The 26936-nt window shown below is 42.1% G+C and overlaps 23 protein-coding genes across 23 annotated transcripts; 11 read left to right on the top strand and 12 right to left on the bottom strand.

The window, feature by feature from the left end:
- Positions 1–58: 58 nt before the first annotated feature.
- EROM_030930 (hypothetical protein) lies at positions 59–748 on the top strand (the record flags this gene model as incomplete). The annotated part of the gene is made up of 1 exon (XM_009265936.1): positions 59–748. The coding sequence occupies one exon, from the start codon at positions 59–61 to the stop codon at positions 746–748; it is 690 nt and encodes a 229-aa protein (XP_009264211.1).
- A 39-nt stretch (positions 749–787) lies between these two features.
- Positions 788–1270, bottom strand: EROM_030920 (transcription initiation factor TFIIIB subunit Bdp1; the record flags this gene model as incomplete). The annotated part of the gene is made up of 1 exon (XM_009265935.1): positions 788–1270. One exon carries the CDS (start codon positions 1268–1270, stop codon positions 788–790), a length of 483 nt encoding a protein of 160 aa, XP_009264210.1.
- A 25-nt stretch (positions 1271–1295) lies between these two features.
- Positions 1296–2339, bottom strand: EROM_030910 (origin recognition complex subunit 1; the record flags this gene model as incomplete). The annotated part of the gene is made up of 1 exon (XM_009265934.1): positions 1296–2339. One exon carries the CDS (start codon positions 2337–2339, stop codon positions 1296–1298), a length of 1044 nt encoding a protein of 347 aa, XP_009264209.1.
- Positions 2340–2404: 65 nt separating this feature from the next.
- Positions 2405–3418, bottom strand: EROM_030900 (hypothetical protein; the record flags this gene model as incomplete). The annotated part of the gene is made up of 1 exon (XM_009265933.1): positions 2405–3418. The coding sequence occupies one exon, from the start codon at positions 3416–3418 to the stop codon at positions 2405–2407; it is 1014 nt and encodes a 337-aa protein (XP_009264208.1).
- Positions 3419–3504: 86 nt separating this feature from the next.
- Positions 3505–4281, top strand: EROM_030890 (14-3-3 protein 1-like protein; the record flags this gene model as incomplete). The annotated part of the gene is made up of 1 exon (XM_009265932.1): positions 3505–4281. One exon carries the CDS (start codon positions 3505–3507, stop codon positions 4279–4281), a length of 777 nt encoding a protein of 258 aa, XP_009264207.1.
- Positions 4282–4404: 123 nt separating this feature from the next.
- On the top strand, positions 4405–6054 carry EROM_030880 (hypothetical protein; the record flags this gene model as incomplete). Its single annotated transcript, XM_009265931.1, has 1 exon — positions 4405–6054. The coding sequence occupies one exon, from the start codon at positions 4405–4407 to the stop codon at positions 6052–6054; it is 1650 nt and encodes a 549-aa protein (XP_009264206.1).
- A 64-nt stretch (positions 6055–6118) lies between these two features.
- On the bottom strand, positions 6119–7828 carry EROM_030870 (putative SCP-like extracellular protein domain-containing protein; the record flags this gene model as incomplete). The annotated part of the gene is made up of 1 exon (XM_009265930.1): positions 6119–7828. One exon carries the CDS (start codon positions 7826–7828, stop codon positions 6119–6121), a length of 1710 nt encoding a protein of 569 aa, XP_009264205.1.
- A 318-nt stretch (positions 7829–8146) lies between these two features.
- EROM_030860 (Ser/Thr protein kinase Kin1-like protein) lies at positions 8147–9847 on the bottom strand (the record flags this gene model as incomplete). The annotated part of the gene is made up of 1 exon (XM_009265929.1): positions 8147–9847. One exon carries the CDS (start codon positions 9845–9847, stop codon positions 8147–8149), a length of 1701 nt encoding a protein of 566 aa, XP_009264204.1.
- Positions 9848–10122: 275 nt separating this feature from the next.
- On the bottom strand, positions 10123–11586 carry EROM_030850 (hypothetical protein; the record flags this gene model as incomplete). Its single annotated transcript, XM_009265928.1, has 1 exon — positions 10123–11586. One exon carries the CDS (start codon positions 11584–11586, stop codon positions 10123–10125), a length of 1464 nt encoding a protein of 487 aa, XP_009264203.1.
- Positions 11587–11764: 178 nt separating this feature from the next.
- On the top strand, positions 11765–13165 carry EROM_030840 (hypothetical protein; the record flags this gene model as incomplete). The annotated part of the gene is made up of 1 exon (XM_009265927.1): positions 11765–13165. One exon carries the CDS (start codon positions 11765–11767, stop codon positions 13163–13165), a length of 1401 nt encoding a protein of 466 aa, XP_009264202.1.
- Positions 13166–13247: 82 nt separating this feature from the next.
- Positions 13248–13967, top strand: EROM_030830 (60S ribosomal protein L7; the record flags this gene model as incomplete). Its single annotated transcript, XM_009265926.1, has 1 exon — positions 13248–13967. The coding sequence occupies one exon, from the start codon at positions 13248–13250 to the stop codon at positions 13965–13967; it is 720 nt and encodes a 239-aa protein (XP_009264201.1).
- A 195-nt stretch (positions 13968–14162) lies between these two features.
- On the top strand, positions 14163–14759 carry EROM_030820 (putative transcriptional G2/M transition repressor; the record flags this gene model as incomplete). The annotated part of the gene is made up of 1 exon (XM_009265925.1): positions 14163–14759. One exon carries the CDS (start codon positions 14163–14165, stop codon positions 14757–14759), a length of 597 nt encoding a protein of 198 aa, XP_009264200.1.
- A 66-nt stretch (positions 14760–14825) lies between these two features.
- On the bottom strand, positions 14826–17795 carry EROM_030810 (ubiquitin-activating enzyme E1; the record flags this gene model as incomplete). The annotated part of the gene is made up of 1 exon (XM_009265924.1): positions 14826–17795. One exon carries the CDS (start codon positions 17793–17795, stop codon positions 14826–14828), a length of 2970 nt encoding a protein of 989 aa, XP_009264199.1.
- A 38-nt stretch (positions 17796–17833) lies between these two features.
- Positions 17834–18160, bottom strand: EROM_030800 (tRNA-intron endonuclease; the record flags this gene model as incomplete). The annotated part of the gene is made up of 1 exon (XM_009265923.1): positions 17834–18160. One exon carries the CDS (start codon positions 18158–18160, stop codon positions 17834–17836), a length of 327 nt encoding a protein of 108 aa, XP_009264198.1.
- A 77-nt stretch (positions 18161–18237) lies between these two features.
- EROM_030790 (casein kinase 1-like protein) lies at positions 18238–19152 on the bottom strand (the record flags this gene model as incomplete). Its single annotated transcript, XM_009265922.1, has 1 exon — positions 18238–19152. The coding sequence occupies one exon, from the start codon at positions 19150–19152 to the stop codon at positions 18238–18240; it is 915 nt and encodes a 304-aa protein (XP_009264197.1).
- A 165-nt stretch (positions 19153–19317) lies between these two features.
- EROM_030780 (synaptic transmission and general secretion Sec1-like protein) lies at positions 19318–20883 on the top strand (the record flags this gene model as incomplete). Its single annotated transcript, XM_009265921.1, has 1 exon — positions 19318–20883. The coding sequence occupies one exon, from the start codon at positions 19318–19320 to the stop codon at positions 20881–20883; it is 1566 nt and encodes a 521-aa protein (XP_009264196.1).
- A 26-nt stretch (positions 20884–20909) lies between these two features.
- EROM_030770 (haspin Ser/Thr kinase) lies at positions 20910–22238 on the bottom strand (the record flags this gene model as incomplete). Its single annotated transcript, XM_009265920.1, has 1 exon — positions 20910–22238. One exon carries the CDS (start codon positions 22236–22238, stop codon positions 20910–20912), a length of 1329 nt encoding a protein of 442 aa, XP_009264195.1.
- Positions 22239–22302: 64 nt separating this feature from the next.
- EROM_030760 (putative bis (5'-nucleosyl) tetraphosphatase) lies at positions 22303–23094 on the top strand (the record flags this gene model as incomplete). Its single annotated transcript, XM_009265919.1, has 1 exon — positions 22303–23094. One exon carries the CDS (start codon positions 22303–22305, stop codon positions 23092–23094), a length of 792 nt encoding a protein of 263 aa, XP_009264194.1.
- A 34-nt stretch (positions 23095–23128) lies between these two features.
- Positions 23129–23821, bottom strand: EROM_030750 (hypothetical protein; the record flags this gene model as incomplete). Its single annotated transcript, XM_009265918.1, has 1 exon — positions 23129–23821. The coding sequence occupies one exon, from the start codon at positions 23819–23821 to the stop codon at positions 23129–23131; it is 693 nt and encodes a 230-aa protein (XP_009264193.1).
- Positions 23822–23861: 40 nt separating this feature from the next.
- On the top strand, positions 23862–24218 carry EROM_030740 (hypothetical protein; the record flags this gene model as incomplete). The annotated part of the gene is made up of 1 exon (XM_009265917.1): positions 23862–24218. The coding sequence occupies one exon, from the start codon at positions 23862–23864 to the stop codon at positions 24216–24218; it is 357 nt and encodes a 118-aa protein (XP_009264192.1).
- A 59-nt stretch (positions 24219–24277) lies between these two features.
- EROM_030730 (hypothetical protein) lies at positions 24278–25876 on the top strand (the record flags this gene model as incomplete). Its single annotated transcript, XM_009265916.1, has 1 exon — positions 24278–25876. One exon carries the CDS (start codon positions 24278–24280, stop codon positions 25874–25876), a length of 1599 nt encoding a protein of 532 aa, XP_009264191.1.
- Positions 25877–25932: 56 nt separating this feature from the next.
- EROM_030720 (small nuclear D3-like ribonucleoprotein) lies at positions 25933–26196 on the top strand (the record flags this gene model as incomplete). The annotated part of the gene is made up of 1 exon (XM_009265915.1): positions 25933–26196. The coding sequence occupies one exon, from the start codon at positions 25933–25935 to the stop codon at positions 26194–26196; it is 264 nt and encodes an 87-aa protein (XP_009264190.1).
- Positions 26197–26214: 18 nt separating this feature from the next.
- On the bottom strand, positions 26215–26916 carry EROM_030710 (hypothetical protein; the record flags this gene model as incomplete). The annotated part of the gene is made up of 1 exon (XM_009265914.1): positions 26215–26916. The coding sequence occupies one exon, from the start codon at positions 26914–26916 to the stop codon at positions 26215–26217; it is 702 nt and encodes a 233-aa protein (XP_009264189.1).
- Positions 26917–26936: the final 20 nt, after the last annotated feature.

Below are 26936 nucleotides of genomic sequence, written 5' to 3'. Positions count from 1 at the left end.
GTCTAACTGTTCCAAAGTATATTTTAGCTTAATCCCACAAGGCTTTGACAACTTATTTATGGCAAAGTTTAGGTACCTGTCGGCATCAAAGGAAATTCTCAAGGGAGTTCTTCTGATATTCTGTGTTTATGGAGCAACAGACTATTCCCAGCCAAAAGAATGGGTGGATTTCGTCAATAATCTTGCTGGAGGCAGCCATATCTACATAACTCAACTAAGCCTCTACATGACAATAATAACACTGGTTCTAAGCTACTGTGTAAAGCACATGGGCGTTTCAAGCATCAAGGAGATATATAGGGATTTTCTTTCCATCACTCTTCCAATGGAAGGCCTTGTGACAACAGTATTCTGGACACTTAACTCCATAGATCCAACACTACTGAAGAATAAGGAGCTTTATACTGCAGGCGTTAGAACGCCGTTGATATGCGAGGTATCTCTTCATTTATTTCCCTTTATTGTTCTTCTTGTAGATCAGGTGGGAGTTAATATTTATGAGAAAAAAAGGCACTACTGGTTTTTTGGCATATTTGGCTTTACCTACTTCATCGTCATTCACCACTTCCAGAAGCTCAACGACTACTGGATCTACCCATTCCTAGGCTACATGACAATACTGATGAGGGCAGTCTTGGTCTTTACAGCGGTGTTATTAGTCGTAGGCTATTACAAACTATTTATGCAGTTCTCTAGAGTTACCAACACAAGAATGTACCCAAAAACTCTCAAGAAGAAGTTGATGTAAGACCATGTAAGAAGATGAAATATATTTATTAAAGTCCTCTTATTCAAGAAGATAGCTTCTGAGCTTGTTGTAGGCTACCTGGTCAAACGTTTTGTATTCGTTCAACACCTCATTGATTCTTTCTGGATTGACCTTGGCTTCTTTTATGTACTTTGCTTTTATATGTTTCCTCTCCTTATTCGGGAATAATGAGCTTATCAGCGAAAACTCGATTCCACATATCTCCAGTGCCTTGTAGAACAACTCTATCTCCTTCTTGCTCCACCTCAATGCCCCCTTCTTCTTACTAAACGTCGACGATGTCACAATCCTATCGTCTTCCATCACCTCCATTTCCATATCCTTGTGTGTGTCCACATACATGTTTGCATCATTGACAACAATCTCCCCGTCTTTGATCATCAGGATTTCCTCCTGTCTTTCTTCGCTCTTTCCTCCTGACACTTCAACTTTCTTTTTCTTGCCTCTTCTGTCCTTTCGGAAGTTTGAGTTGTCAAGAAAGTGTTTGAGCTTCTGATCCATTAGATGGGTCCGGCCTCTCAAAGATTTAACCAGAGGTCTCCTTAGGCCATCTCCGGTTGCCACTCCTTCTAAACATCTCTAGGTACTCATTGTCACATTCAAGACTCCTCTCAACCTCCTCTTTTAGAACCATCGCTAAAACTTCTTTTCCAGAGTTTCTACATCCGAGAATCCCATATCCTACCAATGCTTCAATAAGATCCAAGTATTCAAAAAACCCAACCTCCTTCACATCGGATCTTTTGCAGAAAGAAATAAACTCTTCGTAGAGTTCATTAACCTTCATTCGCTCTCGTTCACTTTCGTTAAACAAAAACAGGATAGCCTTCTGATAGAAAGATAGTCCTTGCAAACAATATGTGTACACCGGTGCATACATCTTTCTCATAATACCGTCTACATCCAACACCTCAGCATCCTCCCCTTTCTCACTTTCCCTAACCCTATCAATCACATCCTTCACCTTCCGGACATCTCCACTGATTGCTCCAATTCTTTTTGAAATAAGCTCAATACACTTTCTTTTCATTCTGTGTCCTTCAGCCATGGAACACAGTTGCATTGATGTGTACGGCATGAAGTTGACTCTCCTTCCTCCTATTCTACTGCAAACCTTGGGTTCAAACAGCCTTTCGGGAAGGTTTATGGTATTGGAAATCACAAACAGGAGTACCTTACTATTCTTTAGATACGGCATATCAAATACATTATACAGGACTTCCTGGGTCTTTCCTACAAGAATATCCACCTCATCAATCACAATCACATGCGGTAAAGTGCATTCCATAAAATGCTGCTGCAAATTCATTAAGTGCATCCTCTTGGAGCCCGAACTACAAGGTAAATTCGTAAGGATCCACTTATAAACTTCTCTTTTCATCCTCAATTCCGTTGCATTCAGGAATAGATATGAAACTTGCCTTCTCTCCATTAACTCAAGTACCGTATGGGTCTTTCCGGCCCCAGGAACCCCGCTTATGTAAACAATCCCGCCTGCTTCAGTGCTAAGAAATATGTCCAAGTATCGTTCTAGCTTCAGATATTCCTCTTCCCTACCTATAACTACCATCTCCAGGATGAAAGATAACAAAATTTATTTCCCTTCCATGTCCCAATCCAAAGACTTAACTAGAATCACTCTTTGTACACATCATATATATCCTCCCAGCTATACGGAGAAAACAATCCCTTCCTCCTCCCTTCTTTGCATCTATCTAAAAACCCTGAAAGCTCCAACCTTCCTCCTTTCTTGTACTTACGAATGGCACTATAGAGCCTCCCAAACACTTTATCCTCATCGACCCCCGCTCTCCTTACATACTCAAATAATTTCACAAACTCTTCCAGCATTCGGTGGTAGACAAGCCCATTTAGATATCCATTAATTATTTCCATCTTCATACTTCTGCCTACCTTCACCAATCTCATCAATTCCACAAAGTCGATAAACTTTCTCTTCTCTGCGCCCTCAGAAAACCATACGTGAAGCATTGCCTTATAAAACTGGGCCTTGTCAAGTGTACCCATAGAAGAGACTATTCTTTCCTTCTCCGAAAAGGGTGACTTCAGAACCGCGTAGCACATTTTGTTATAGTAATCTTCCATTGACAAGAAAGAGCCAACAAAAGGCTTCACCTCAATGTCCACGCAATCCATGATTCTCATAATCACATCTCGGCTTAGTGAACCCCCAAGAAATCCAACATAAACCCATACCTTTTCACCAGGGATCTTCATAATCTCTTTCTCTATCTCCTTGGTAACATCTTCTCCAAGATAGAGCTGCCTATGAACCATCATCTGCATCTTGTATTCAACTTCTTTTCCATCAACAAAGAACCTTTTGAACCTTCCAAATCTCCTTACAAAAGACAGTTTAAGCAGATAATTGTCAAAAACAATCTTTCTTTTGCAAAACATTTCATACATAATCCTTTCTACCCTTGAACTTTCCTTCCCAGCAATCCTTCTTAACACCTTTCTGACATCCCTTGATCTGTATAGCCTCCCCGTGTATATGTGGTCTGCCAGCTCCAGGTTCTCAGGGTCTAGGTACTCCGATACATCTACCCCGTCGGACAATGCCAGCTTCGAAAGCTTGGCCGCAAGGGTCTTGGCATCCGGATACTTCTTCAAATACCAGTCCATCAGCCCTGCTGGGATAATTTTTCTCTGCTCTAAATCCATTGACATCCTCTCTTGAATAAAAATAAAAATCACCGGGGGCTTGAGAAATGGCATCCAAGCAGTACGAAGAGGCGTTACAAAAGGCAAACCTTAGCGACATGGCTGAGAGATACGATGACATGGCAAAGGAGATGAAACACGCTGTGATGCTTGCACATGAGGAAAAGCATACTCTTAATGTGATGGCAAGAAACCTCTTTTCCGTTGCATACAAAAACCTGGTGAGCTCGAGAAGGTCCAGCTGGAGAATGCTGTGCTCTGAAAGGCAGAAGCTTGAGGGGAAGGACCCTAGTGTGGTCCATGTGATTGATGAAAAGATAAAGATGGTTGAGGAGGAACTCTTGAGATTCTGTGATGAGGTTTTGGATATCATCACTACATATATACTAAGTCTGGAGGATGCAAAGAAGAACATTGAGTACAACATTTTCTTTTTGAAGATGAAAGGAGACTACTACAGATACAAAGCAGAGGTTATCACAGGGTCGGAGCACAGCGAAGTATCAAAACATGCAGCTGAGTCCTACAGAGAAGCTACCGAAAAGGCCAAAACACTCCCCCCTACAAACCCCATAAAGCTGGGTCTTGCACTAAATTACTCAGTGTTCCATTATGAGATTCTTAATGACTCGGAAAAGGCTTGCTCGATAGCCAAGGGAGCTTTTGATGAAGCCATCAAGGAGTTGGACACTCTTTCCGAGGAGCACTACAGAGACTCAACCCTGATAATGCAACTTCTTAGGGACAACCTTACTCTCTGGACATCCCGAGAAGAAGGAAGTGTAATAGGAGAAGAGAGAAAAGGAGACCCCGATGAAAATTAAATATTCAACCTTTACTGGTTATAAGACTGTTCTTCCAATACACATCATCGAAATTCTCTTACCCACTATGACTCGCTCTCCTTTTTGCACATTGCACATAACATCAAGAAAGCTGGGAATACCATGCAAGCCAAAAGGGCCGACGACATGCAACAAATAGAAGAATCCGATTTTTTTGTAGAAAAGAAGCCAAGCATGAATACTCATGCAAACGATCCAAGTCCTCCCTCGGCCATATGGATCCTCTTCTACTTTCTGGGATCTGTGATATCGGGGATATTGGCATATATGTCCCACTACTCACTAATTCTACCAAAGCTGGAAGCCAATGGCAATAATCAATTGTCTGTTGTGAGTGAGAGGCTTCTGATGTGCTTTCTCATTGGTGTCATGGTTTGGTTTGTGCTTGAGCTCACTCTGACATATCTCTCAATTACTTTGAAAAAGGTTGGCGAGAAGCAAGGATTCCTCCAGAGCACATTGATAAAAAACGGGTGGTTTATAAGCCTTGTTCTTACACTACTAGTTCTTTCCTTTATTATGGGAAGCTATAGCCGCGGAATAGAGATAATGGGTGTAGAGGAGGCCGGAAATGTCGAAGAAGGAGCCCCGCAGGCATCAAATGAAGATACTCCTGACAGCTCCAATGACCCATCGAAGTTGAAACCACCGGGCAAGTCAGAAATATTTGTAATGGACAAGCTGAGCAGGATTCTTCTTGCAGGTTCTATACTTCTTGGAATAATCTTAACAAAGACGATTCTTATGGACAGAGTAAACTACAAAATGCTTTTCGAGAACTACGAAGACAGAATCCTTAAAAACTATGAAGACATGAAGATCCTTGAGCAATTGAATAGGATAACAGGGAAAAGAATGGATCCAGAGCAAGACATCGAGATCTGGGCAAATTCCGTCTTTAAGTCAATTTCTCCGGAAAAACAAGCTGTTGACATACAAACTCTAGAATACTTTTTTGGAACTGACTATGCACAGAAGATATTTGAACGTTTTGATATATATGGAGATGGTAGACTGACAAGAAGCAGCTTTGTTCTTGTCTACCAAGACATTCTGAATGAGGAAAAGAGGATCACAATGGGGATGGCACAGAAGATTACCATTGTAGAGAAGCTGGACATCGTACTTTCCTTTATACTTGTTCCTTTTGGTATATCTGCAGCCACACCAATAGTTGAGGATGAAATCAATCTTGTCAACTTCATTCCTATCCAGTTTGGTACGCTCTTCTCTCTTCACGTGATTTTTGCTCCAATTCTGGCAGAAATGTTCAGGTCCCTAGTGTTTATATTTCTTGTGAAGCCATTTGATGTTGGAGACAAGGTCCTCATAGATGGGATCCTACACAAGGTGTATGACATGGGGCTTCTTTATACTTCGTTTGTGGTGGAGAAGAAGGTTACTGTGATTCCAAACACCAAGATCATGGACAAGACCATAGTTAACCTCAGAAAAGCAAGGACGTCACAGAAGAGGTTTGAGTTCACATTCTCCAACACTCCAGAGTTTAAAGAAAAGGCAGGGGAGTTAAGTGCAGCAATAGAAAAGGAAGTAGGCTCTGATCCAAATGTATACACAGGAAAGTTTAGCGTCTATGGATACGACCTTAAGAAGAACTCGGCAATAGGAATAAAAATCGACGTAGTCTTCTGGATACAAAACCAAGATGTAAAGACTTTAAGGATGAGGGAGGATACGTTTGTAATGGTCTTACACCGAATCTTCAAGGATCTTGGGTTGGTCCTGGAATAGAATTTTTTACTTAAAATAAAGTGGTCGCCATTGTTCAAATACCAAAACAAACTTTTTAATATCCTCAAAGTCTATAGGAAAATGGAATTCCTATATCAACTCTATTCCTCTTTTCATAGCAGCCCTCCTTGTCTTCACAGTCCTCATCGGATACAATATGAAGATGGACCTTCCCTTTGCGAACCAGGTCCTCCAAGGCATCCTTCAGTTTTGAGCCATCAAGCTCCTTTGAAACAATGCATGTTCCATCCTTATTATAGCCATCTTGGCACCTCTTTCCATGGGCAAGATCTCCTTCATCCCCATCATTCTTTGTGCCATTCTTCCCATCGAATCTCACAATGGGACTTATACTTTCATTACCATTGTCTTCTCCATTTTGCCCCAGAAGTTTTAACGATCCATTCTCTAAGTTTCCTTGGCCAGGACTCCCCGTCTTGCTCTCTAGTTGGTTTGAGCCCTTTCTATCAGGCTGTACTGTGGTTGTTGAGACCTTGTTCTTCGGTACGTAAACAGTGGTGACAGACTCATGGGTCGTTGTAGTGATTGTGATCGTGGATATTGCGTTTTTACTACTTGTTACAATAGAGGATGTTTGCACACTACTGTATACAGGTGATTGCACAGTGTACGAAGTACTTGTCTTCGAGGAAGAGTACGAAGTCAATGGCACGGAAGGAGTCTTACTGCTGGGAGAGCCCTGAGATGACGCGCCCTTAATTGCATCAATCAAAGACTGAAGTGCAGGTACTATGGTGTTGTTTCCTGGATCTTTAAATACAAAAGTAATTATTGGTATTGTCGAAGTTTGGGTCTTGGCATCTTTTGTAACAGCGGGCATGATTCCCTGAGAACTTAATGAATGTAGACTACTTCGAGTATCAACCCTTGTCTGGCTCTTCTCTTCATTCTGTGATGGAATTAAGTAATCCCCAAAGCTCAGCAACTCTTTCTCTTCTTTCTTTCTATTACGCTCAGCAATAGGAATAGGCCTAGGCTTTCGAATAAAGCTCCATCCTGGGTACTTCATTCTTTCTAACCCAATTTCAGGTATTCTTTTCCCCTCATTAGGGTGACTCTCTACATCTCTTTGATTCACAGCGGGCTCATTTCCTCCGCCTTGTTCATCAGAGATATCTCCAAAAGCTTCTGTGTCCCTCTCAAATCTTTTTTCATACGGTGGAGGAGGAACTACCATTATATAACCTTCCTCTCCAAGGCCTCCTTTCTCTTCGTATCCTCTTCTGACACTTCCGGTCCTACTCCTAGTCTTATCCCGAATGTCGTTACATTCCTTAGACATGAGCCTCCTCATCCCATCTCTCATCTTAGCAATCTTTGTATTGCTGACATCCTTCCCAAAAACTTGGACCCAATATCTGTTACCGTCCTTTCCAATACACGTGGCAACCCCAGAATATACATAATCTCCGAGAATATTGTTTCTATGCTTTTCAGACTTCATCCAGAGCTTAACAACTTCCTTGTAGTCATCATTCTCCTGCTTAGCTATGTTTTCTCCTATGTTCAACCCGACAAAGTCGAACTTCTTTAGCCTTCCACTAAGACTAGATCCCAATCCACTAGGCCCGTCATGTGTAAGCTTGGCCTTCTTGCACATATGCAGCACTTGCAAATCTGCTGCCTTCTGTAGCGAAGGAAGGCTATACAGTTCCTCCATGCTATGCTCGTTCCTGAACTTGTTTGTATACCGCAGCATGTCGCTTTCGAGGGAACACAGAGCACATCCTAGAATCAACCAAATAGAAACCATCTGGCCTCAGTATGGACCAAGAGCCGTTTCTGTTTATAGAAGTTCCAAAACAGCTTAAAACAGCCTTGAAACAGAAAATATCACAAGAAAAAGACACCACATCAAAATGTAGCCACCTACGAACCTTAGGCCCACAAAGACCCAAGGGAGCAATCCTGGCTATTTCGGAACTTCTGGCATAGCCACAAATCCCAGGGGTATCGCCAAACATCAAAATATCTTTCGTTTGAAGACATCAAGGGCTCAATAGAACGTCTTGCCTGTCCTTGAAAATGACATCTAGATCCTTTTAAACCCAATCGAAGTTTAACAATTTATTCATGATCTGTTTCTTAGCCCGCAAGAGATCCACTCATACACACTCCTGAAAAGCTTCTTCTCGTTGTTCAGAGGCGTTACAGTCAGGTAGTATTCATTGAGAAGAACATTGAAATACATAGACACCTTGAAGAGACATTCTATGTCCTCATAGTATGCAGAACAGAGGTAGCTCTTCTCTGTGATCTCGTAGATAATATTATTTGAGTTGAATATATCAAGGAGTATCTTTTTAAGCGCATTATGGCTCCCGATGTGTTTTACCCTTATTCCTTTGAAAAACCCCTTTAGATATGTCTGCCTGACTCGCGGAAGCCCCCCATCCCTTCCTTTCAGGCTGCAAAGAGAGTCTTGGCTTGTAGAAGTCAGGAATATTTCCTTCTTAACGTGTCTTGGTGCCTTATCTTTCTCCTTCAAAGATATAAACCTTACAAAGTCATATATCGCCTCCGGAAGCTCATGGGACGGCTCTATTTCATCCTCTTCCTCAGAAGCTGCATTCTCACCATCATCCCCAAGATTTTCAGAAACAAGGTAATAGAGAGATACTACAGGCCTTCTCGACCAGTAAATCTGCTCCAAAGTGCCTATCTCCTCCTTGCATATCTTATGAAATCTTCTTATCTCCCTCTCCATGTTTGGGAACTGGAATCTAACTGCCCTTGATATAGACTTTATATACTTCTCGTTAATATTCATTATTGGATATCTCTTTGCTACATAGCTGTTAACCCTACTTTTCTGCCCTCTATTGACCCATTCACTTCCAATCACCTGGTCAAGCCCCATCCTGGAGGATGGCTGTGCAACAATCATCCCTCTTATTAGCTCTTGTGCCTCCTTTGAAATCGTCTTACAGAACTTGAAGTCTGCATCCTTTATCTTTGCCTGAAGTCCCTGCACATTCTCATCATCAAACGGAACACACCCACACAAAATGGCATATAAAACAACACCCAGACTCCATACATCTATCTCGGGCCCACAATACCTTTGGCCCTGAAGCAGCTCCGGTGCTGCAAAATAAAGGCTTCCGCAGAATGTATTCAGCAGGGTCTTATTATCGTAAAAGTTTGACAGCCCGAAGTCGATCAGTTTGACATTATCGTTCTCGTCAATCAATATGTTTTCTATCTTCAGGTCTCTATGCACAATCGAATTCCTATGGATGTAATCAATCGCAGAGAGTATCTGTCTGAAGTATCGTTGCCCCTCCTTTTCCTTCAGCGGTCCGTTGCTAATGATAATATCATACAACTGTTTCCCCTTCACATACTCAAATATCAAGAAATAGTGTGTAGGGCTGTATAGAAAGTTCTTCAGACGGACAATATGTGGATGGTTTACTACAGATGATATAATCACCTCTCTGAATATCCTTTGGTCGCATCTCATCTCAACCCCACTTGTCTCATCACCGTTCATCCTCCTGGGAATTACCTTTATTGCCACCTTTTCTCCACTATGCACATCACATCCAAGCACAACCTTACTACTACTTCCAATACCCAATTGTCTCACAAACCTATAGTTTCCTATCCATTTGTTCTCTATGTACTCGAAATCTCCTATCATACCTCTCATATCTCTTTCTTGAGAAGGGTTGCTTGTCATCGATTCATCCATAAAACTGCTGATTTCCTCTTCCATCCCTTCAATTCCAGAGTCTATATAACTTAGAGCCTTCTCTCTGTTCTTCATCTCTCCTTTCTTCTTAATCCTCAGTATTTATTCCTCCAATCCTTTCTCGAACCACACCATATCCAATCCCCTATTACATTTGGTATTCCATCATATCCTTGAGCCCACTGGCAGACTTAATAGGTGCTTTTTAACCAATCTCTTACCAAGAAGTCGCAAAAAGCATCCAATACTCATGAGCCCAATCAACAAGATACATCATCTACATCTTTCTTTGTATTTAATTTAAATATAGAACAACAATCTTATTCAATAGCAACACCCTCTATGCTTCTTCATTCGTTTTCTTCATCTCTACTATTCCCCATATCATATTTAAATCCAAGAGTAGCCCTGCCGATAGAGTTTCTATGAGGTTCTTCCGGCGTTTCATCCTCCACCTTTTTATTACTGGAATTCCCCAGGCTCGCCTGACCATTTGCATCAGAGGCAACCTCCCCACCTTCGCGGCGAGGCACTTGTAGTGGCATTTCAGGAATATATCCCTGGGTCTCATCTTTCCAGCATCCAGAAACCTTCTTTATGTCTCCATTGGGAATGTCTTTCTTTCCAGAATCAGAAGTTTTACCTAGTGCTGCCTCAATAAGAAAAGTATATCTAATGCTTGTATCATCACTTCCACTTGAACATAGGTCTCCAGACAGCCCATCCTCCAAATCCCCCAATGAGTACTTGGTCTCTGCTCTTCTGGCCATGTGCGCAACCCGATCAACAACCACATGCTTGTACTTGTGATTGATAATGTCCTTAGCATTTTTGCATCTTAAATACTCTATAGGTATCTTCTTAAAGACGTGTTGGCTGGTTGGATGGCTTGCTGCAGATGGTTGTGCTATGTTGAAGTTGCTTCTGCTTGATTGCTTGGCATTGATCCTTGCAAAGCTTTTAAGGTACTTTTTGTATCTTTCAATCATTTGAGCCTTTGGTGGTGTCCTTTCAGTCTTTTCAGGAGAATCGTCCATTCTAGTATTGAATATCGTGGGTGGACTGTCATCTCTCACCAATGGAAAAATCACGTTTTCATAGCTTACACTTTCATTGGGATACATTTTGGATATCTTTGTTCTACAATACGTCAATCCACCCTCAGAACCCTCCTTTCCAAATACACAGTCGCTCTCTGGATGTTGGCCCTCGGTTTCGCTTGAGAACCAGAAAGGGATGTTGATACAAATCAATCTGCTTCGTTTTGTAAGAGATATCTCATGGCTTATAAGATTTAGCACATCCATCCTCTTCTTTTCTGCATCCATCATCATTTTCCATGTGTTTTCGACGTCTCTCTTATCTATCCTGCCTCCTTCGCAACACTTCAACAAGCCTTTCTTCCTTCTTTTCTTTTCAATCTTTTGGAGAATATTAATAACGTTATTTTCCCTGTATCCAACCTCCCAATCTTTGCTGAATACAACCTTCCTAGATTGTCTCAAAACATCCATCACCATTAAAACCCCGGCCTCTGCCGCATACTCGGCTGCCATTCTTATTCTATCAGATTCGTTTACAGCCCTCTTTTCAGCCTTTTTATTAGGGATGCTTGCATATCTAATTTCCCGATGCCTGAAAGGCAGGCGCTTCTCAAAGTCATAAAGGAACCTTGCACCATTTCCCATGTCTTTTGTACTTTCAAACTCCCTCCTGATAAGCCTCATTTCCTCTGTCAGCTGTGTTGCCAGTCTCCTTCTTTTTTCCTTGTCCTGGTTCTCAGAAGGAAGGTCTCCATTCCCTGCTTCTCTCATGACTCCTCTTTCCTTCTCCTCTGTTTGTTTTTATTTAAAAATTTTGCAATAGTGATTATTGAGAGGGACAGGCTGTGGGCCACCTGAGGAGTGAGGGAGTAGTGGATACTCTGTGTGGTTCTTAGGCTGTTCTCCACCCGATGTGCAAATAGACTAGGAATTTTAAGGCCCTAGACTCATGAAACAGTTAGACTTTCTGAGAAGAATTGTATCTGGGCAGAGGGATCTGGAAAAGGAGTTTGTGCAGGCACTTCTCCGAAGCGATGTGCAAAAGAGCATTGGGCTTGGAAAGATGCTTTTTTCCAGGAATCCTATGTTCCTCGTAACCTCCCTTCTCATTGATTTTCTAGGAAACCCAGGAGATGAGATTAAGAAGGATCTCTTTCTAGAGTCTCTGAAGGATGCTACTATCAAGAGCAATCTGATCTGGATGCTGTACAAAAGAGGGCTGCTAATTGAAGAGATGTATCACTATGTTCAAGGAATTACTTTTAAAGACCATTTGTACTATCTTGTCCTCAAGGAGGCATGCATACATGGGCATCATAAGCTTCTTGGGAAGAAGGATGGCCTGGAATGTGTAGAATTTCTCCTTGACAGCCTGGATGACTGGGATCTATACAAGTATGCATTGGACAACAAAATAGAGGTACAGAATAGAGAAAGTCTGAACTATGAATACTATCTTCTTCATAAGTTAAAGGAAAAGGGTAGGGCTGTTGAGCTTCTGAAGTCAAGAACATGTTTCAGAGAGATAGAGTTTATCGCTGAGATGGTTGGGCTGGAAAGCCATCCGCATGAAGCGATTGACTGCACAATTCAACTGATGAGGAAAGGGTTTGATGAGGGTCTCCTGAGGAGAGCTTATGAAGTATATAGAAGAGATATGTCTGTATTTAATACAAAGGTGGTCATTGCTATTTTGATAGCATCACGAAAAGCCTCTTTTCTTGCTCTAGCGTTGTACCTGTCCTTCAGGCATAGAAACAGCTATCAAGGGAACTATGAAATATTCCTAATCTTTACATTTCTCTGTAGGTACTTCTGGTTCTATCCATATGTTCTGAAGTGCTTGGAGTGTATGAATGTTAAGAATGCTCAGATACCGAACCTGTCATTCATATGGTCGGACATACTCATTACCAAAGGGATAAAGGATGAAAAGAGAAGGATAGGGGCCATCATTAACTTCCAAGAGTCTATAAACGACCTGGACAATAGCATCAAATACTTTATAATTGTTGGGAATCTTGCACACGTTGTCGATGCCCTTGAGCTGAGAAAGTCAATTGAGAAGTCTGTGATACTCTCTGAGCTGAAGGAGAGTAGGATAATTGGAACAAATGGCAGCAACAGCTTTCACCAGCTTCTAGGAACACGATGTAGCTATCTATTTGAGAAAATGACTGTTGGGAAGATGCCCAAGGGAAGAGGGATGTTTTTAACTGACTTCTATGTCTCCGACTCTTGTACCCTGGATGAGGTACTGAACAACGGGCTGTGCAAGGTTGAAGAAGACTTTGTGGCTTTCTTTAAGGAGATGGTTAAATATCAAGAATACATGAATAAACTTAAGTAAGTTGGATGTTGTCTTAGCTATATAGAATATGTCTAGGGAGATAATGTGGTATTAGAACTTTAAGTAAAAATTTGCCCTAAAAATGGAGCGAGTGATGAGCGAAGCACCGCAGTCGTCTATTAGGAGGAAGGAGTATGAGGCCAAGATGTCTGGGATAAGAAGAAGGCAGGAAAAGGAATTTATGGAGAGGAAGAAGTCCAATGCGAAATATGCCGAGGAAGTGACGGAAAAGCTCCTAGACAGGTACTACCAGCAGGAGAGAGAGGTTCTTGAGAAGAAGGCAAGCATGGAGGGTGGATTTTATGTTCCACCAGAAGCAGAGTTTTTTGTGGTTATCTTGATACGATCTAAGTGCAAGTGCTCACCTAAGGTTAGAAAAGTCTTGGAGCTCTTCAGGCTAAAGAGGATCAACAACTGTGTGTTTGTCAGAAACAACAAGTCAACAAAGAAGATGCTACATATAATTAAGGACTACGTTGCATTTGGAACGATTGATATGGAACTATTGAGAGAGCTTATGTACACAAAAGGAACTGGGAGGAACGGAAGGACCCGTGTCAAGCTTACAAACGAGTTTATTGAGGATATGTTTGACGGAAAGATCAAGTGTATTGAGGAGCTTGTGCATCACATTTACAATGGAACTGAGATGTTCAAGGATGTCAATAATTTCCTATACCCATTCCATTTGTCTCCACCGCGTGGGGGATTCAGGTGTCAGAAGTCTAAGAGCTTCAATGATGGGGGCTCTGTTGGAAATCATCAAGACCTGCTAGGCAATCTCCTCAGAAGGATGATTTAATAAACCATTGGACTTATTTGGATTATGTGTAGAACTTTATGTATGTTGCTGGTGTGTGGTTAAACATTCGTTATGGAGGCTACCCAGCATTAGAGATGGAGGGCTGACAAATGATGACATATCCTCCTGAACCTGAGTGCTAGAGCCCCATCAAGAATAATATTTGGGAAAATAATTAACCGTCCAGGGGGCCATATGATGAGAACAAATGATTCAAGTAAACTGAAGAAATTGTATCAAATAGAGGAGAAAAGATTTGAGGAGAGAGTGAAAAGGTATGAGGATATAGGATACATGATGGATATGCATCAGTTTTACTTAGAAGATGTTTTACTGAAGAGGGAAGAGATGCTTTACAAGTACACTTTGCCCGAGAAGGATGCACCAGAACTTTCTGAGGAAGACAATCCAGGGTTTGATTACGAGTTCATACATAAGAGTGTTGGAGATAGGGAATGGAGGAATGGGATTCCAAACAGCGGAATGATAAAGGTTAGAGGACTACCTGTCTCCACCAAAACTACTTACAGAGAGGAAAAAACCACACGCTCACACTCAAAAGCACAAAGAACAAAGGGAGGAAGGGTGTATGCATGCGAAATAGAAGGATGCACCAAGAAATATACATCTTCCTTTGGACTAAAATATCACATGAAGGAAGGTCATTCCGAAGAGAAGATGAATATATTCAAACCTTATGTCTGCCCATTCGATGGATGCGACAAGAAATACAAGAACAACAATGGCCTTAAATATCACATAAAACATTACCACGACGATCAGACACCTTGAGTCCTTAGGGAGAACTAAGGGCATCTTTCCTACCATAAAACAATTAAACGGGTATTCCATATCTTTTTATTCAAAGACAACTACAATCCTGGGGAACTCTCCCTCATCATCATCTGTTATCACATCCAGCACAACAAACAGCTCATCTGGTTTTCTATCAACCAACTCTCCAACTGTCTTCTCCAAATTATCTGCATACTTTGAGTCGAAGTCCCAATATATCAGAGCACTTTCTGCAGTGACCATTGATATCTTTCTCTTGAACTGAATCTCAAAGGCCCTGAGGATTGTTCCCAGTTTCGAGTCTTTATACTCTAGTCTGTTCCATAGTGTGAATGTGTATTTTTTATTCTCAATCTTATATGATTGCTTTGCAGGCTCCACGGGATCTGTGCTGGCAAAAAAAGGAAGAGCCAGGTTAAGAAAGGAATTCTTGTGCTTTATATGCTCCACACCTAAGGCATACTTTATCATCTCTAGAATCGCCAAACCAGAAACAACAGCTGTTGTTGTTGCTATAGCTGGAATTATTCTTCCTGCAATCCCCTTCACAGTAAGCCTGTCTGCCTGCTTTATCTTGTAATTTATTGCTCTAAGGTTGGCAGCTGCATACAGGAAGTCTACATGGAAGTTTGTGTCGTCGTCCTTCTCAAAAATGCAGGGTGTTATGATACTAGGGTCCACATATGGCTTCGAGGATTCTTCTGCACAGATACTGTCTGCTACGGTTGAAAACTCTTCAACCAGTATCTCATTCTTCACAAACTCTGCAACCATCTCCTTTGATATATGCTGCTTGATTCCAAAGTTGAGGCTGAATATGTTTGCAGTGCTTTGGACAAACAATATGTGAAGGTCGTTGTTCACGTCGAAGTTGATCGTTCTAGGCGCCCTTTTAGGAGGCATCCAGAAAACCTGTCCTTCCTTTGTCTTTGAATCAGGAGGAAACGCAGTTATAAGGTTCTTGATAGACGTATGGAACAATTTCACAAAGAGAAGGATCCCATTTCTAATACATTCCTTGGCATTTGTAGGTATCTTTTCAACAACATCCTCTATAATCTCATTACTTTGATCCTCCTTCCTTTCACTCTCAGTGTTTGTCTTCTCCTTGCTCAAATATTCCTTTATAAGAAGTATCTCGTCGTGGAACTTGAATTCAAATTCACTTCTTGCCCATTCGATTGTGTGCTCTATCGCATATGGAAAGTTTTTGATTGTGCACAAGGGAATGGACTTTTCAGGAGGGTCTTGGCTAGACCCATAGCTTTCGGTATGGAAAGGAACAACAACTTGAACATTTCCTTTTGTCCCAGACGTCCCTGCATCCACCATAAACTTTCTATTCACAACACATCTCCCATCCATATACATCCTTGCATCCACATTGTCCAGTGCAGTTGCTACAGCGTCTACCGATTGGAAGAACCTATCACTAAACACCCCTTCTGTTTCTTTCCCAACCTTCAGGTTGTAGTAAACAAGATTTGATTGCGAAGATTCATTGTTAGACATTCCATTTGTAACCTCGGAAACGCCCTTTTCTTCAACCTTTTTCTCATCGCTGGACACCTGCAGAAAGTCTTGATTCAATGCCATGGCTTCTCTCACAGCAACTTCCGCCTTCATGCTTGATACATCTCCGGACCTAAATAGGAACTGCCTGTTCAAGTTGGACTGCTCAATAGCATCCATGTCCGTAACACTTATTCTCCCATTATGCCCAATACCGCACATAACCATATTTTTCAGATGCTCACATCCAATGGCTCCTGCCCCAACCATAAAAACATGTAGATTAAAGAGCCTTTCAACGCATTCCTTCCCAAGACATCTTACCATCGGCCCATACCTACCATACTCTTTTCCACTATCCTCAGAATCTTTAGGAATGGCATCTGCTGCATCAAAATAAAAGAATTGATGTAAAGGTGTAAACTTACTCCCAACCCCTTTCAGAATCTCCTGTGCTACAAACCCCCCAACCACAGAACACATGGGCATGAGTGTCCCCATGCATTGCTTTCCAAAAGATCTTATCAGTCCTTCAAACTCAAAATGACTCTTATACTTCCTAACAAAAAATGATAGGAATCCCTCTCCATCAACCTCCTGTTTATCCTGCTCCATGTATTCTCCAAGAGCAACAAAGCACTTGTGCACAACAAGATTCCTTTCCTCAACCTCGTGGTTGAATCCAAGAATGCTTGGTTCATCAATAGTTCTTCCCAGAGGTTTGAAGGATATCATAACAGGCTTCTTCTGCTGTTCAAAGTCCCCTCCGTAAACCGCCTTGAACTTCTCTGCCTTGAACTCGGCTTCCTCTTCAAACATTCGGACCCCATCAACGCTCTGTAGCATCACTTGGGTTGGTGAGATAACCTTAACCCTAAAGTGCCTTCCCTCGTATTCTTCGCATTGAGTTATTTTGATTATGTCATAGTCCTCAAGGTTGTGTCTCTGCCCATCAACAACAGTCATCACTCCATCCTCGCTTATGTCATTAATCATTCCACTCACAGGTATCTCCCCAGTCCTATCAACACAAATAAATTCCGCTCCAAAGTCACAAAATACTTGTGAAAACAACCCTCTCACTTGACATCCAATAAACATGCACTTGTCCTTCCTCGCCATCTCATTCAACCTTATCTGCTCTCCATAACACTCATTGCACACAACAACAACGTCATACTCCTCAAAGCTTTTCACCTCACTGACAACATTAACATCGACATATTCATTCATCGATCTAAACCTACTTACCACACTGGAATCCCTGGGCTTCCCAATATCTTCTCTTCGGAGGTAGAACCCAGTGCATAGATCCTCCTCACTAACCACCCTGTCATCAAAAAGTCCCACTTTACTTACCCCAGCCAGGCATATGTTCTTCACAATCTCTTGCCCAAGCCCATCCAGCCCCATCACAAGCACCTTGCTGCTCATCATTTTCTTCATTGCATCCTTTCCGACAACATACAATTGTCTGGAATACAAAGACTCATCTATCTCAACATCTTCATTGTTTTTCATTTGGGGTCTGTAAACCTTATTTTTTACAAACCTTAAATTCATTTTAAGCCCTGTGGCTCACCACAACCTTCTTTTTTCTGCTCTCGTAGCTCCATCCTCTCAACACTCACCATCCGAACATTACATCCCTCAAAAAACGCCACCACCAACGTCTTGTTAACAGAGGTGCATGTTCTTTGTGCCCCAACAATGTCCAAGAAGCTGTGTCTCCGGTCTATCAGAACTCCATACCTCGAATGCACTCGAGATGGTTTGTCTGTGTATACTAGAAGATCAACTCCATACTTCAACCCATCTCCTACCACAAACCCTTCTTCTTCAAACATTCTTCTCAAAGCCTCTCTTTTCTCTTGATGGGTTTTCATGCCAAAGGCTCGTTGAATCCCTACCTAAAAATACTTTTCACAATCATTAAACAGCAGCATCCTTTATTCCAATCTACTCACAGAACCTCCAGATCACCTAAAGAATCAGAGGGCGTCCTTGCTATCCAATCAAACACCCCATCGTTCCTTAGGCCTCTTTGCCTAAGTGCATCGTTGAGCAATGTTCTTAAATATGCATAATTCGGCATGTCCTCATACCCAAGGTTCCGGGCATAAAAACAAAATGAATGGATCTCCTTTGGAAGTCCCATGCACAGCTCGTACAAAGATATCCCCTCCTTGTTCTCTCGTATCCTATCATACTTCTCTTGCTTTGTCTTTGCCTTCAGCCCTTGCCAGGGAAGCCTTCCTTTCAGGAAATACACCATGCAAAACCCAATGCTCTCCAAGTCATCTCTTCTGCTCTGCTCGTATCCTTGGTGGGTTCTTAGAGAGGCATATCTTGCAGTCCCAGTTAAGGATTTGTCTGTCCTCATCTCCCTGTGCTTGAATGTCATCGGGTTTCGGAATTCTTTTGCCAGTCCATAATCTATTAGATACAACTTGTCTCCTCGGAGATCAAACACAAAATTGTCGGGCTTAATGTCCCTATGGACATAGTTTCTGTGGTGCAGATACTCTACATTATCAACCATCTTCTCCCCTAGCATCAGCACAGTCTTGAGGGAAAAGCGTCTGTTGCATGTAACAAATAGCTGCTCTAAAGACTTCCCCATCAGTTCCATCACTAGTCCATTGACATATACATTCTCATACAAAATCTTCCCGTACTCATAAATCTTTGGAGTGCGAGTGCCTCCAAGTGCTTTATACACCCCATATTCATGTTTCAGCTGGCTGTAATGTGCCTTCTTCTCTAGCTTCACGGCAACCGTCTGGTTGGTCGTCGTGTTTTGTCCGATAAATATGTCCCCAAAGGCCCCAGACGCAATCTTCTGCACCAGCTTTATATTTCTAATCTCTGTTGTCATTGTCCTGTTGAAGCAGTCCCAGGGATAACAAAAAGATTTATTTCTCGGCTCATACAGGCCCAGGGCATCCACATACCCACCACTCTCTCTCATGGACAAAGGGCATGGAGGATTGGAAGGACATCTCGCGACCTTTCTAGAAAATAGGTTGCCATAATACCCTAAATGTTAAGGGAACTCCAGAAACAAAGAATAAAAGCATTCCTGACTGCACCGAACAATCCCTGGAGGGTCTTGGTTCTCAGCGAGCGTGCTCAGCAGATTATTGCGCCTCTCATGAAGGTTAATGAGCTTAGGGAATGCGGGATAACAGCACACTTTCTTGTGACCCAGGGCCGTCACCCCATCAGCAACACACCAGCAGTGTATTTTGTTGAAAGCACAGACGGTATTATCGATGATGTTCTCAAGGAGCTGTATTCGGAATACTATCTTAACTTCACAACATCTGTCAAGCGGAGAGAAATAGAGGAGATGGGGCTCAGATTATCCGAGAGGGGCCTTGGTCTTCGAGTTAGATCCGTTTTTGACCAGTTTGTAGACTTCATTGCCTTACAAGACGACATGTTTACTCTTGGGATGAAGGATAGCTTTGCAGGGATGGAGAATCCCGACATATGGAGGGAAACGGTGATGTCGATTATGAGTGTATTTGTGACCATTGGAGAGATTCCATTTATAGTGACCATTGATGATGAAGAATCTATGCAGATAGCAAGGATGCTTGAAGCAAAGATAAAAAATACAGGAGTCATCAAGAAGACAAGCAAAAGGCCTCTTCTGATACTTGTGAATAGAAACTATGATGTGAGCACACCTGTGCAGCATGTTTGGAGTTATAGTGCATTGATGAACGATCTTTTCAAGCTAGAGTCCAATAAGATAACACTGAAAAGCGGGAAGGTGTTTGACCTGGATCCCCAGGACGAACTCTGGAAGGGGAATAGCAACGAGTACTTTCCTGTTGTGGTTGAAAAGGTTGAAAAGGAGCTTCTTGAGTACAGAAAGGAGATGGCCCTCAGAAGTATTGATGAGAAGACAGATAAGAAGGTGATCCAAGAGGCTCTTGACAAAGCTCCCGAGCTGGCCAAGAGAAATGAGTCTGTGAATGCTCACATATCGATATGCTCTGAGATGGTTGAGGTAATAAAAGAAAGAGCCATCGATGACTTCTACAAGGTCGAGAAGGGAGGATGTACAAGCCAAGAGCTGATGGAACTGTCCGAGAAGGGGGATGATGAGGATATATTAAGACTGGCCATTCTTCTTCTCAATACCAAAGACTTTGATCTGATTGATCCACTTCTTCAGAAGAGGAAAATAAAATCAAAGGTGATTGAGTTCTTCAGAAAGCATAGAAACACTCATTCAGAAAAGTCAGGAACATTCTACTCCCAGGTGGTCACGAGCCTTATGGGAAATGTCAAGAAACTATTGCCTGTGAAGGAGAAGACCCCTGTATCATCCCTGGTGGAGTCCATTTACGGGGATATTAAGTCTAGAATATACTCGAACTTCAAAGTGTTCGATCCAATGGGGTCTGAAGACATATATGCAAACGAAATTTCAAGGATTGTTGTATTTGGTATAGGAGGGGGTACATACACAGAATTGAAGACCTTGAAGCTTCTTGAGGAGAGAATGGATGTTCCAGTCATATATGGGTCAACAGAGATCCTGAATGCAAGGGAGTTTCTTAGGCAAGTTGAGACCAAAATAAATCTAGGCTAATAAAAACTCCTTTTTATTGTACTTATTTACACTCTAAGTTTCTTATCTATGTCCTTTGCTGATGTGCTTCTATCTATGATCGACATGTATTGCGAGATTAAGGCCTTTTTCCCTTTGAATTTGTTCTTGCCGAAGGTTTTTTCAACAAGGTACCGGATCCATAGAACATTGCTTTGAGGAGTAAATCGCTCCCAATGTCCGGAGCATAGCTCACGCATGTCTCTATAAACCTTAAACTGAACATCGACTTCTTCATCTCCTTCAAATAACCATTGTCTATCATTCAGGTCATTGAATATCACAGTGTTTCCATTCTTTAGCCTACTGAGTGAAAAGTCAATCAGGTTTATGTGCCCTTGCTTAATGAGGATATTTCCCCAGTGAAGATCCCTATGCTCAAACTCATACTTCTCTTCGAGCCTTGCCAATGTTCTTATAACCGTTCTAATGAACCTATCTGCTTCTTCAATGCCTTGAAACCTGATGCTTTCCAGGCTTTCCCCTCCGTCTTCCATAACTATTACTCCATATTCCTGCGAATCTTCATACTTGCTGGGTCTTTCATTCTCCTCTTCTCCATAATCATCCCATGCCTTCAGATACTCTCTTGGGTACCTCCCCTTCACTAGGAATACATCCTTGAGCTTGCATACCCCGTCTTCCTCAGAAATGGCTTTGAATATGGTAGACTCCTTCAGAAACGATGGAAGAGATGTTTCATCAGAAGTGTTTCCAAGAGGAATTATCTTGTAGACCAATGTACCATGGGCAAATACCTCGCTGAATGTTGCCTCCCCAATCTTCCTGATATTCTTTGGCATCTTATCAAATGGAATCCTTTTCAAAACCCCCATTTCATCTCCTCCATTGTCTGAATCCACACTGCCTTCCGTTCTCTGATCCTGCCCATGCAGATGATGATCTATTCCCTTCTTTCTCCTGAATGTTATGTTCTGCATCTTAGACTCTCTCTTTATTTCCTCGTCAAGAAAACTTTCAAACCCTAGGCTTTCATCATATGTCTCACTAGAACTCAGGACATCATGATTTATCACAAGGTCATCCTCCCTTTCATCTCCAAAGCCAGGAGCCTCATCCTTGCTTCTGGCCTTGAATCTGGAATTGTATATACTGGAAAGCCCACAGTCCTCTTCGTCCCCACTAGAACTGAAGGCAAGGTCACATGAATAATCCTTCTTCCAGCTTGCATTTCCCGGAGATGTACTAGTAGACAAGCCGCTAGAGGACAGGCGGCCTGTATCTGCTATCTTTCTTCTAATATCTTCAAATGCCTTCCGAACCTCTTCATATGCAGTGTTGTGGATTGATTCTCTCTTCCTTCCAAACCTCTTCATAGATACCCACAGGGCTGTTTATTTTCTAGGCAATCCCTAAAATATACTTACGATATCCCCTTTGATGGAGGAATCCAGTGTGATCGGTAAGATTGAGGAAGTGTTTGAAATAGAAGACCCATCTATTCTTCCTGAACGTGTGAGGAGCGTGATTGATGAAATCCTTGAGGGCGGGGTGTTTCCGACTTCTCACCCATTCTATGTGGACTTTATAAACCTTGCCTTTGATGTCCTTTACCCGGACATACAACAACCTGCAGAGTTACTAAGAAGGTCAGGGTTTACTAGAGACGAGCTTGAGAAGACAGGGCTCAAGAGACTAGCTGATATGGCATGTTCTATGAGTCCAAAAGATGCTGAGAGCCGCTCGGAGCTAGATGAGGATTCAAAACCAAAGAGGAGAAAGAAGGTTTCATGGGGGGCCAATCTAATCCAGGTCAAAGAGATAGAAAGAACGGTGATGGATCCTGAAATAGACTATCTTATCTCGGATTCTGGAAATAATAAAGTGCCGGAGAAAACACCGGATGCCTTTGAATGGATTATCCCAGAAAAGCTTGACCATGAGTATAGTGTGACAAAGTCTCCTGGGAGCCTAGAGCAGGAAAGAAGGGAATCTGTCTCAATAAGAATGTGCAATACAGAGGAACACAGGAAGTTTTCTCCCACACAATGTATGAATGTAGGGGAGGATAATGAAACAATAACAGTCCCTGTTATAAGCTTTGTGAAAAGCAGAGTGCCCGACTTCGACTTTAAGAAGATAGTTGAGGATAGGTTTAATAACATGATGCCCATCAACGAAATTCTGGAGGACTCAAGTGTTGTAAATGCACTTCTTGGCAAAAAGGAATAGGATTAGCTCCAAAGAGGGTTTAATAGAACAAGTCCTACCTATAGTAATAGTGGAGAAACAACAGAACAAAGGACAAGCAAAGTAATAGAATAAACAGGAATCTGCGAAAAAATCTTCCCGAGTTTGTGATCCTTCCCAACGCCTCGTTGCCTCCAGAGACATATGTCCCTGCCTTGGATGTAAGATCTATTATGTTGTCTATCCTCTCGTCCTGGAGAATCAGGTGCTGAAAGATTGTATCCTGAAGTGCCTCTACCTCGAGAAGCCTTCTTCTAGTCAATCTATATCCCTCCATGTTGTATCCCTCAACAAGCTTCTTGTTTTCCTCTTCCATTACCTGTACTTCCTCGACATTCCTGAACACCTGCGGCCTTTCGGGCTCCAGGTCTATGCTCGTTCCTATTTTAGAATCCTTAAGGGCTCTAAGTCTTCTCTCGATTCCTTGTAGTTTCATCAGAATGATCCTCTTGATTCCTTCGAAGTGGAGTACGAGATCATTAGATCCCTCTACCGAGATTATGTCCAATGTTTGCTGAGTTTCAAGGGACAAGGTGGCGAACTCCTCCTCAACCTTAAGTGTCTCCCTGTATGATAAAGATTTCCTTAGTCTTGCCTCTATCTTTTCTATTTTTGAGTTGATGGTGTCGTAGAAGCTCTCGCTCCCTGAGGTATAGGGTATTTGTGTCTTTCTGTCTATGTACTTCAGGTATTCTGTTGTTCTGTTCATAGATGCAGGTTAGGAGATAAGGGCTTTTGAGAGACCCCATATGAGCCTTAGGGACTATACCTTGGCTATATTCGAGGCAACTGGGAATTCTTTTACCATCGGGTGTTCCATGGCACTTGCCAGCAACATGTTTAGGAGAGAAGGCGAGCACTCTTATTCCAGACAGCCATTGAGGAGTGGGGGAGAGTTAGCGAAGCACACCATGATCTATTCATTTCTTTATTATGGGCTGAGTGGAGTAGGGGCCTCCAGATGGATAAGGCTTCTGGGGCCATCGTTCGTTGCATCCTTGGTATGTGGCATGAGGAATGGAAGAGGCTTTGCGATCAGAAGCGGAATCGACGGGATGATGAGCTCCCTTGTGCAGGAAGTCATTAGCAAAATAAAAGGAAGTTAAGTCATTTTCTTGAGGAAAGACTCTATAGAGTTGAATATGTGGAATCTTTTAGCCCCGGGATGGATTCGGAGGACACAAGGCTGAGTAGCGATGTAGAATGTGTTTCCCAGAAGATCAAAGAAGAAGGAGCTGTCGGTTGCTTAGAAAAGATTCTGCTTGAGCATAGATATGATTCTGGCTATGCGGAAAAGTTTTATAATGCCTTCATTAACAAGGAAGACGATTGGATGGCTGATGTATATGAAGTATTTGGGAGGCGGTTTCTTCAGGGAAGATCTTATGGCGGTATGGTTGGGGTGCTCCGGCCATGGCTTAACTCTGTGAAGAAAAGATGCAGTGTTGAGGAATGTGTGAAGTTCTTTGAATATTTCAACAAGGTATATGAGGAGGTACCTGAGAGCACGAAGGAAGGAATGCATAGCGCATTCCTTGGAATTCTTTTGGACCTTAGCTGGGCATTGAACAGAGGAGGAGTGCTATATGAATCTTATGTTGTGTGTGAGAAAGCGTGCGAGATAATAATGCTGATGGGAAAGTTTCCATCGAAATCCACAGCAACGTCGTATATGGAGCTTCTTTGTACGTTTTTCCTTGAATCCTGCATGCTCTTCTCGTATGCCAATGCTGTCAATGTTCTCACATCTTTGGATCCTAGGGCTATACGCAGCCAATGCAGTATTGAAGACTTTCGTGCGATATGTTCATATGGACACCTTAAGAATGAGGGAGATAAACTAAAGAAGCTGTTCTGTAGGGCCAAACCCTGCAATCTAGAAAAGATCGTTAGTGATGTTGAGAAAAGGTGTTGTGGAATTGAGGTACCTGGCGACACTCTTGTTCGAAGAAAGTTCGACTTTGAGATGTGGAATAGATATTCGGAAAGTATTGGAAGTTGTATTCCAATTAGAGGAAATATGGATCTGGTTGGGTTTATGAAGAAGAACGACCTCAAGTTTTGTGTTAGAGATGGGGATATCCTTGTCCAAGGGTTTGAATACAAGAGCGTTGAAAAGAAAGTGTTCGAGATCATTGACGAGTACAAAGAAAAGGCAAGGCCTGTTTCGAAACCTATTGTTGAGAGGAGGAGAATTCCTGTGGTGAAGAATGTTGAGAAGAAAGAAGAGCCTATCCACCAAAGAAAGAGTGTCAGATTCTGTGATAGGTTTACTCCAAGATACAAAAAGATGAAGATATACTCAAGATATTACATGGAGAACACAAAGGGGGTGCAAGATTGCTGGTATGAAAAGAGAAATGAAGATATGAAAGAGAGATTTGAGAGGGAGGAAAAAGAGCTTAGAAGTAAACGAGAGGCTCTGAGGGCATACTCTGGGATTGTTGAGGAGATGAGGGAAGCTCTATCGAGGAAGATAGAAGGGTCTGAAAGAAAGGTTGGGGCATCTACACCAATGAAGCCAGCCAAAGGCATGCATTGGAGAAATGAAACCAATGAAGCCGAGGTGTATAAGCCTCCAAGTCCTCGGGTGTCTATAAGTCAGAAGGCCTATGTTCCTCCAGTGGATGCATTCAGACACGTATCATCAAGCAGCCTTGAGAGAAAAGATGACTCAAATCCATTTAGAAGGAATAGAAGGAATGCCCGGAATAATTCCTGGTATTCTGAAGGTAAAGACGGTGAATCCGAAAAAAATAATTAAGAGATTAAAAGTTTATTGCCATTCTGTGACGAGTAATTTACCCCACTATCCTTTGAATGCCCATAACAGTTCCTTTGAAGTTACTCCATGAGGCACAAGGATTTATTGTTACCATAGAGACAAGCAATGGGGATATGTACAGGGGACGCATGAAGGAGATTGATGACTATATGAATGTGGTTCTGGATGAAGTAACTGTCACTTCTTTTGGCTCCTGCTCGCCAAGGAAAGAGGCGATTATCAGAGGGTCAAGCATCAGATTCTTTGTTTTACCACCTGCGTTGAAGTTTGCGCCATTCTTTGGGAGGTACGAGACTTGATTGTAGAAGAGGTGTTTATTAAATACTTTTTCCTTTGTTTATGGAGAGCTTTAGAGGCGGAGAGGCTTTTGAAGGCTCTCTTTCTGCTACCATGGCAACCAGTGTTCCTATGACAAAAACTAAGATGACCATCATGAACACAGTGAATAACTTCCTCCTGTTGATGATTGGTATTTTCTTCTTCTGAGGCCCAAATTGGAAATTCACAGACAGCGCATCCAAAGCGTTTTCCTGATAGAATATCTTGCTACGGAAGCAGTTGTTTTCAAGGAAGTTCACCTGGTTTCCAACATATTCTGCTTTTAAAGGTGTATCTGAATCGTATCTCAGCTTGAAAAAGCTGATTTCATGGATCTGCTCTTGATTTATTGGATCCTTGAAGTTCTTTATCCTTATTTTCCTACCTTCTGTGGAAATAACCATCTCGAATATGTATTTACAAAGCTGCCTTGCATCGTAACAGTAGTATATATTCTTTCCGTCTTCGGGATTACTTCTGCATTGGACCCTTGCAAGATAGTAGTCCTGGGACTTTGCATGAGCCTCCTTTATCATATCTGCAAACTGCTTCTGTGTGAAAGGTTCGACCTTGATGGCTTCAAGCACACATCGAGATCCATTTCCCTTCTCTAGTAGATATGCCATCACTGTGTTTCGCCTTGCCAGACAATAAATCTGTCTGTCCAAAACTTGTTTCAACTTGCTAGACCTATCATTCATGATCTCCGGTGAGAAGACTG

Source organism: Encephalitozoon romaleae, chromosome III (genome assembly GCF_000280035.1).
Source record: "Encephalitozoon romaleae SJ-2008 chromosome III, complete sequence".
NCBI lineage: Eukaryota > Fungi > Microsporidia > Unikaryonidae > Encephalitozoon > Encephalitozoon romaleae.
The sequence above is the reverse complement of the archived record's forward strand: the minus strand, read 5'-3'. Positions and strand labels throughout refer to the sequence as shown.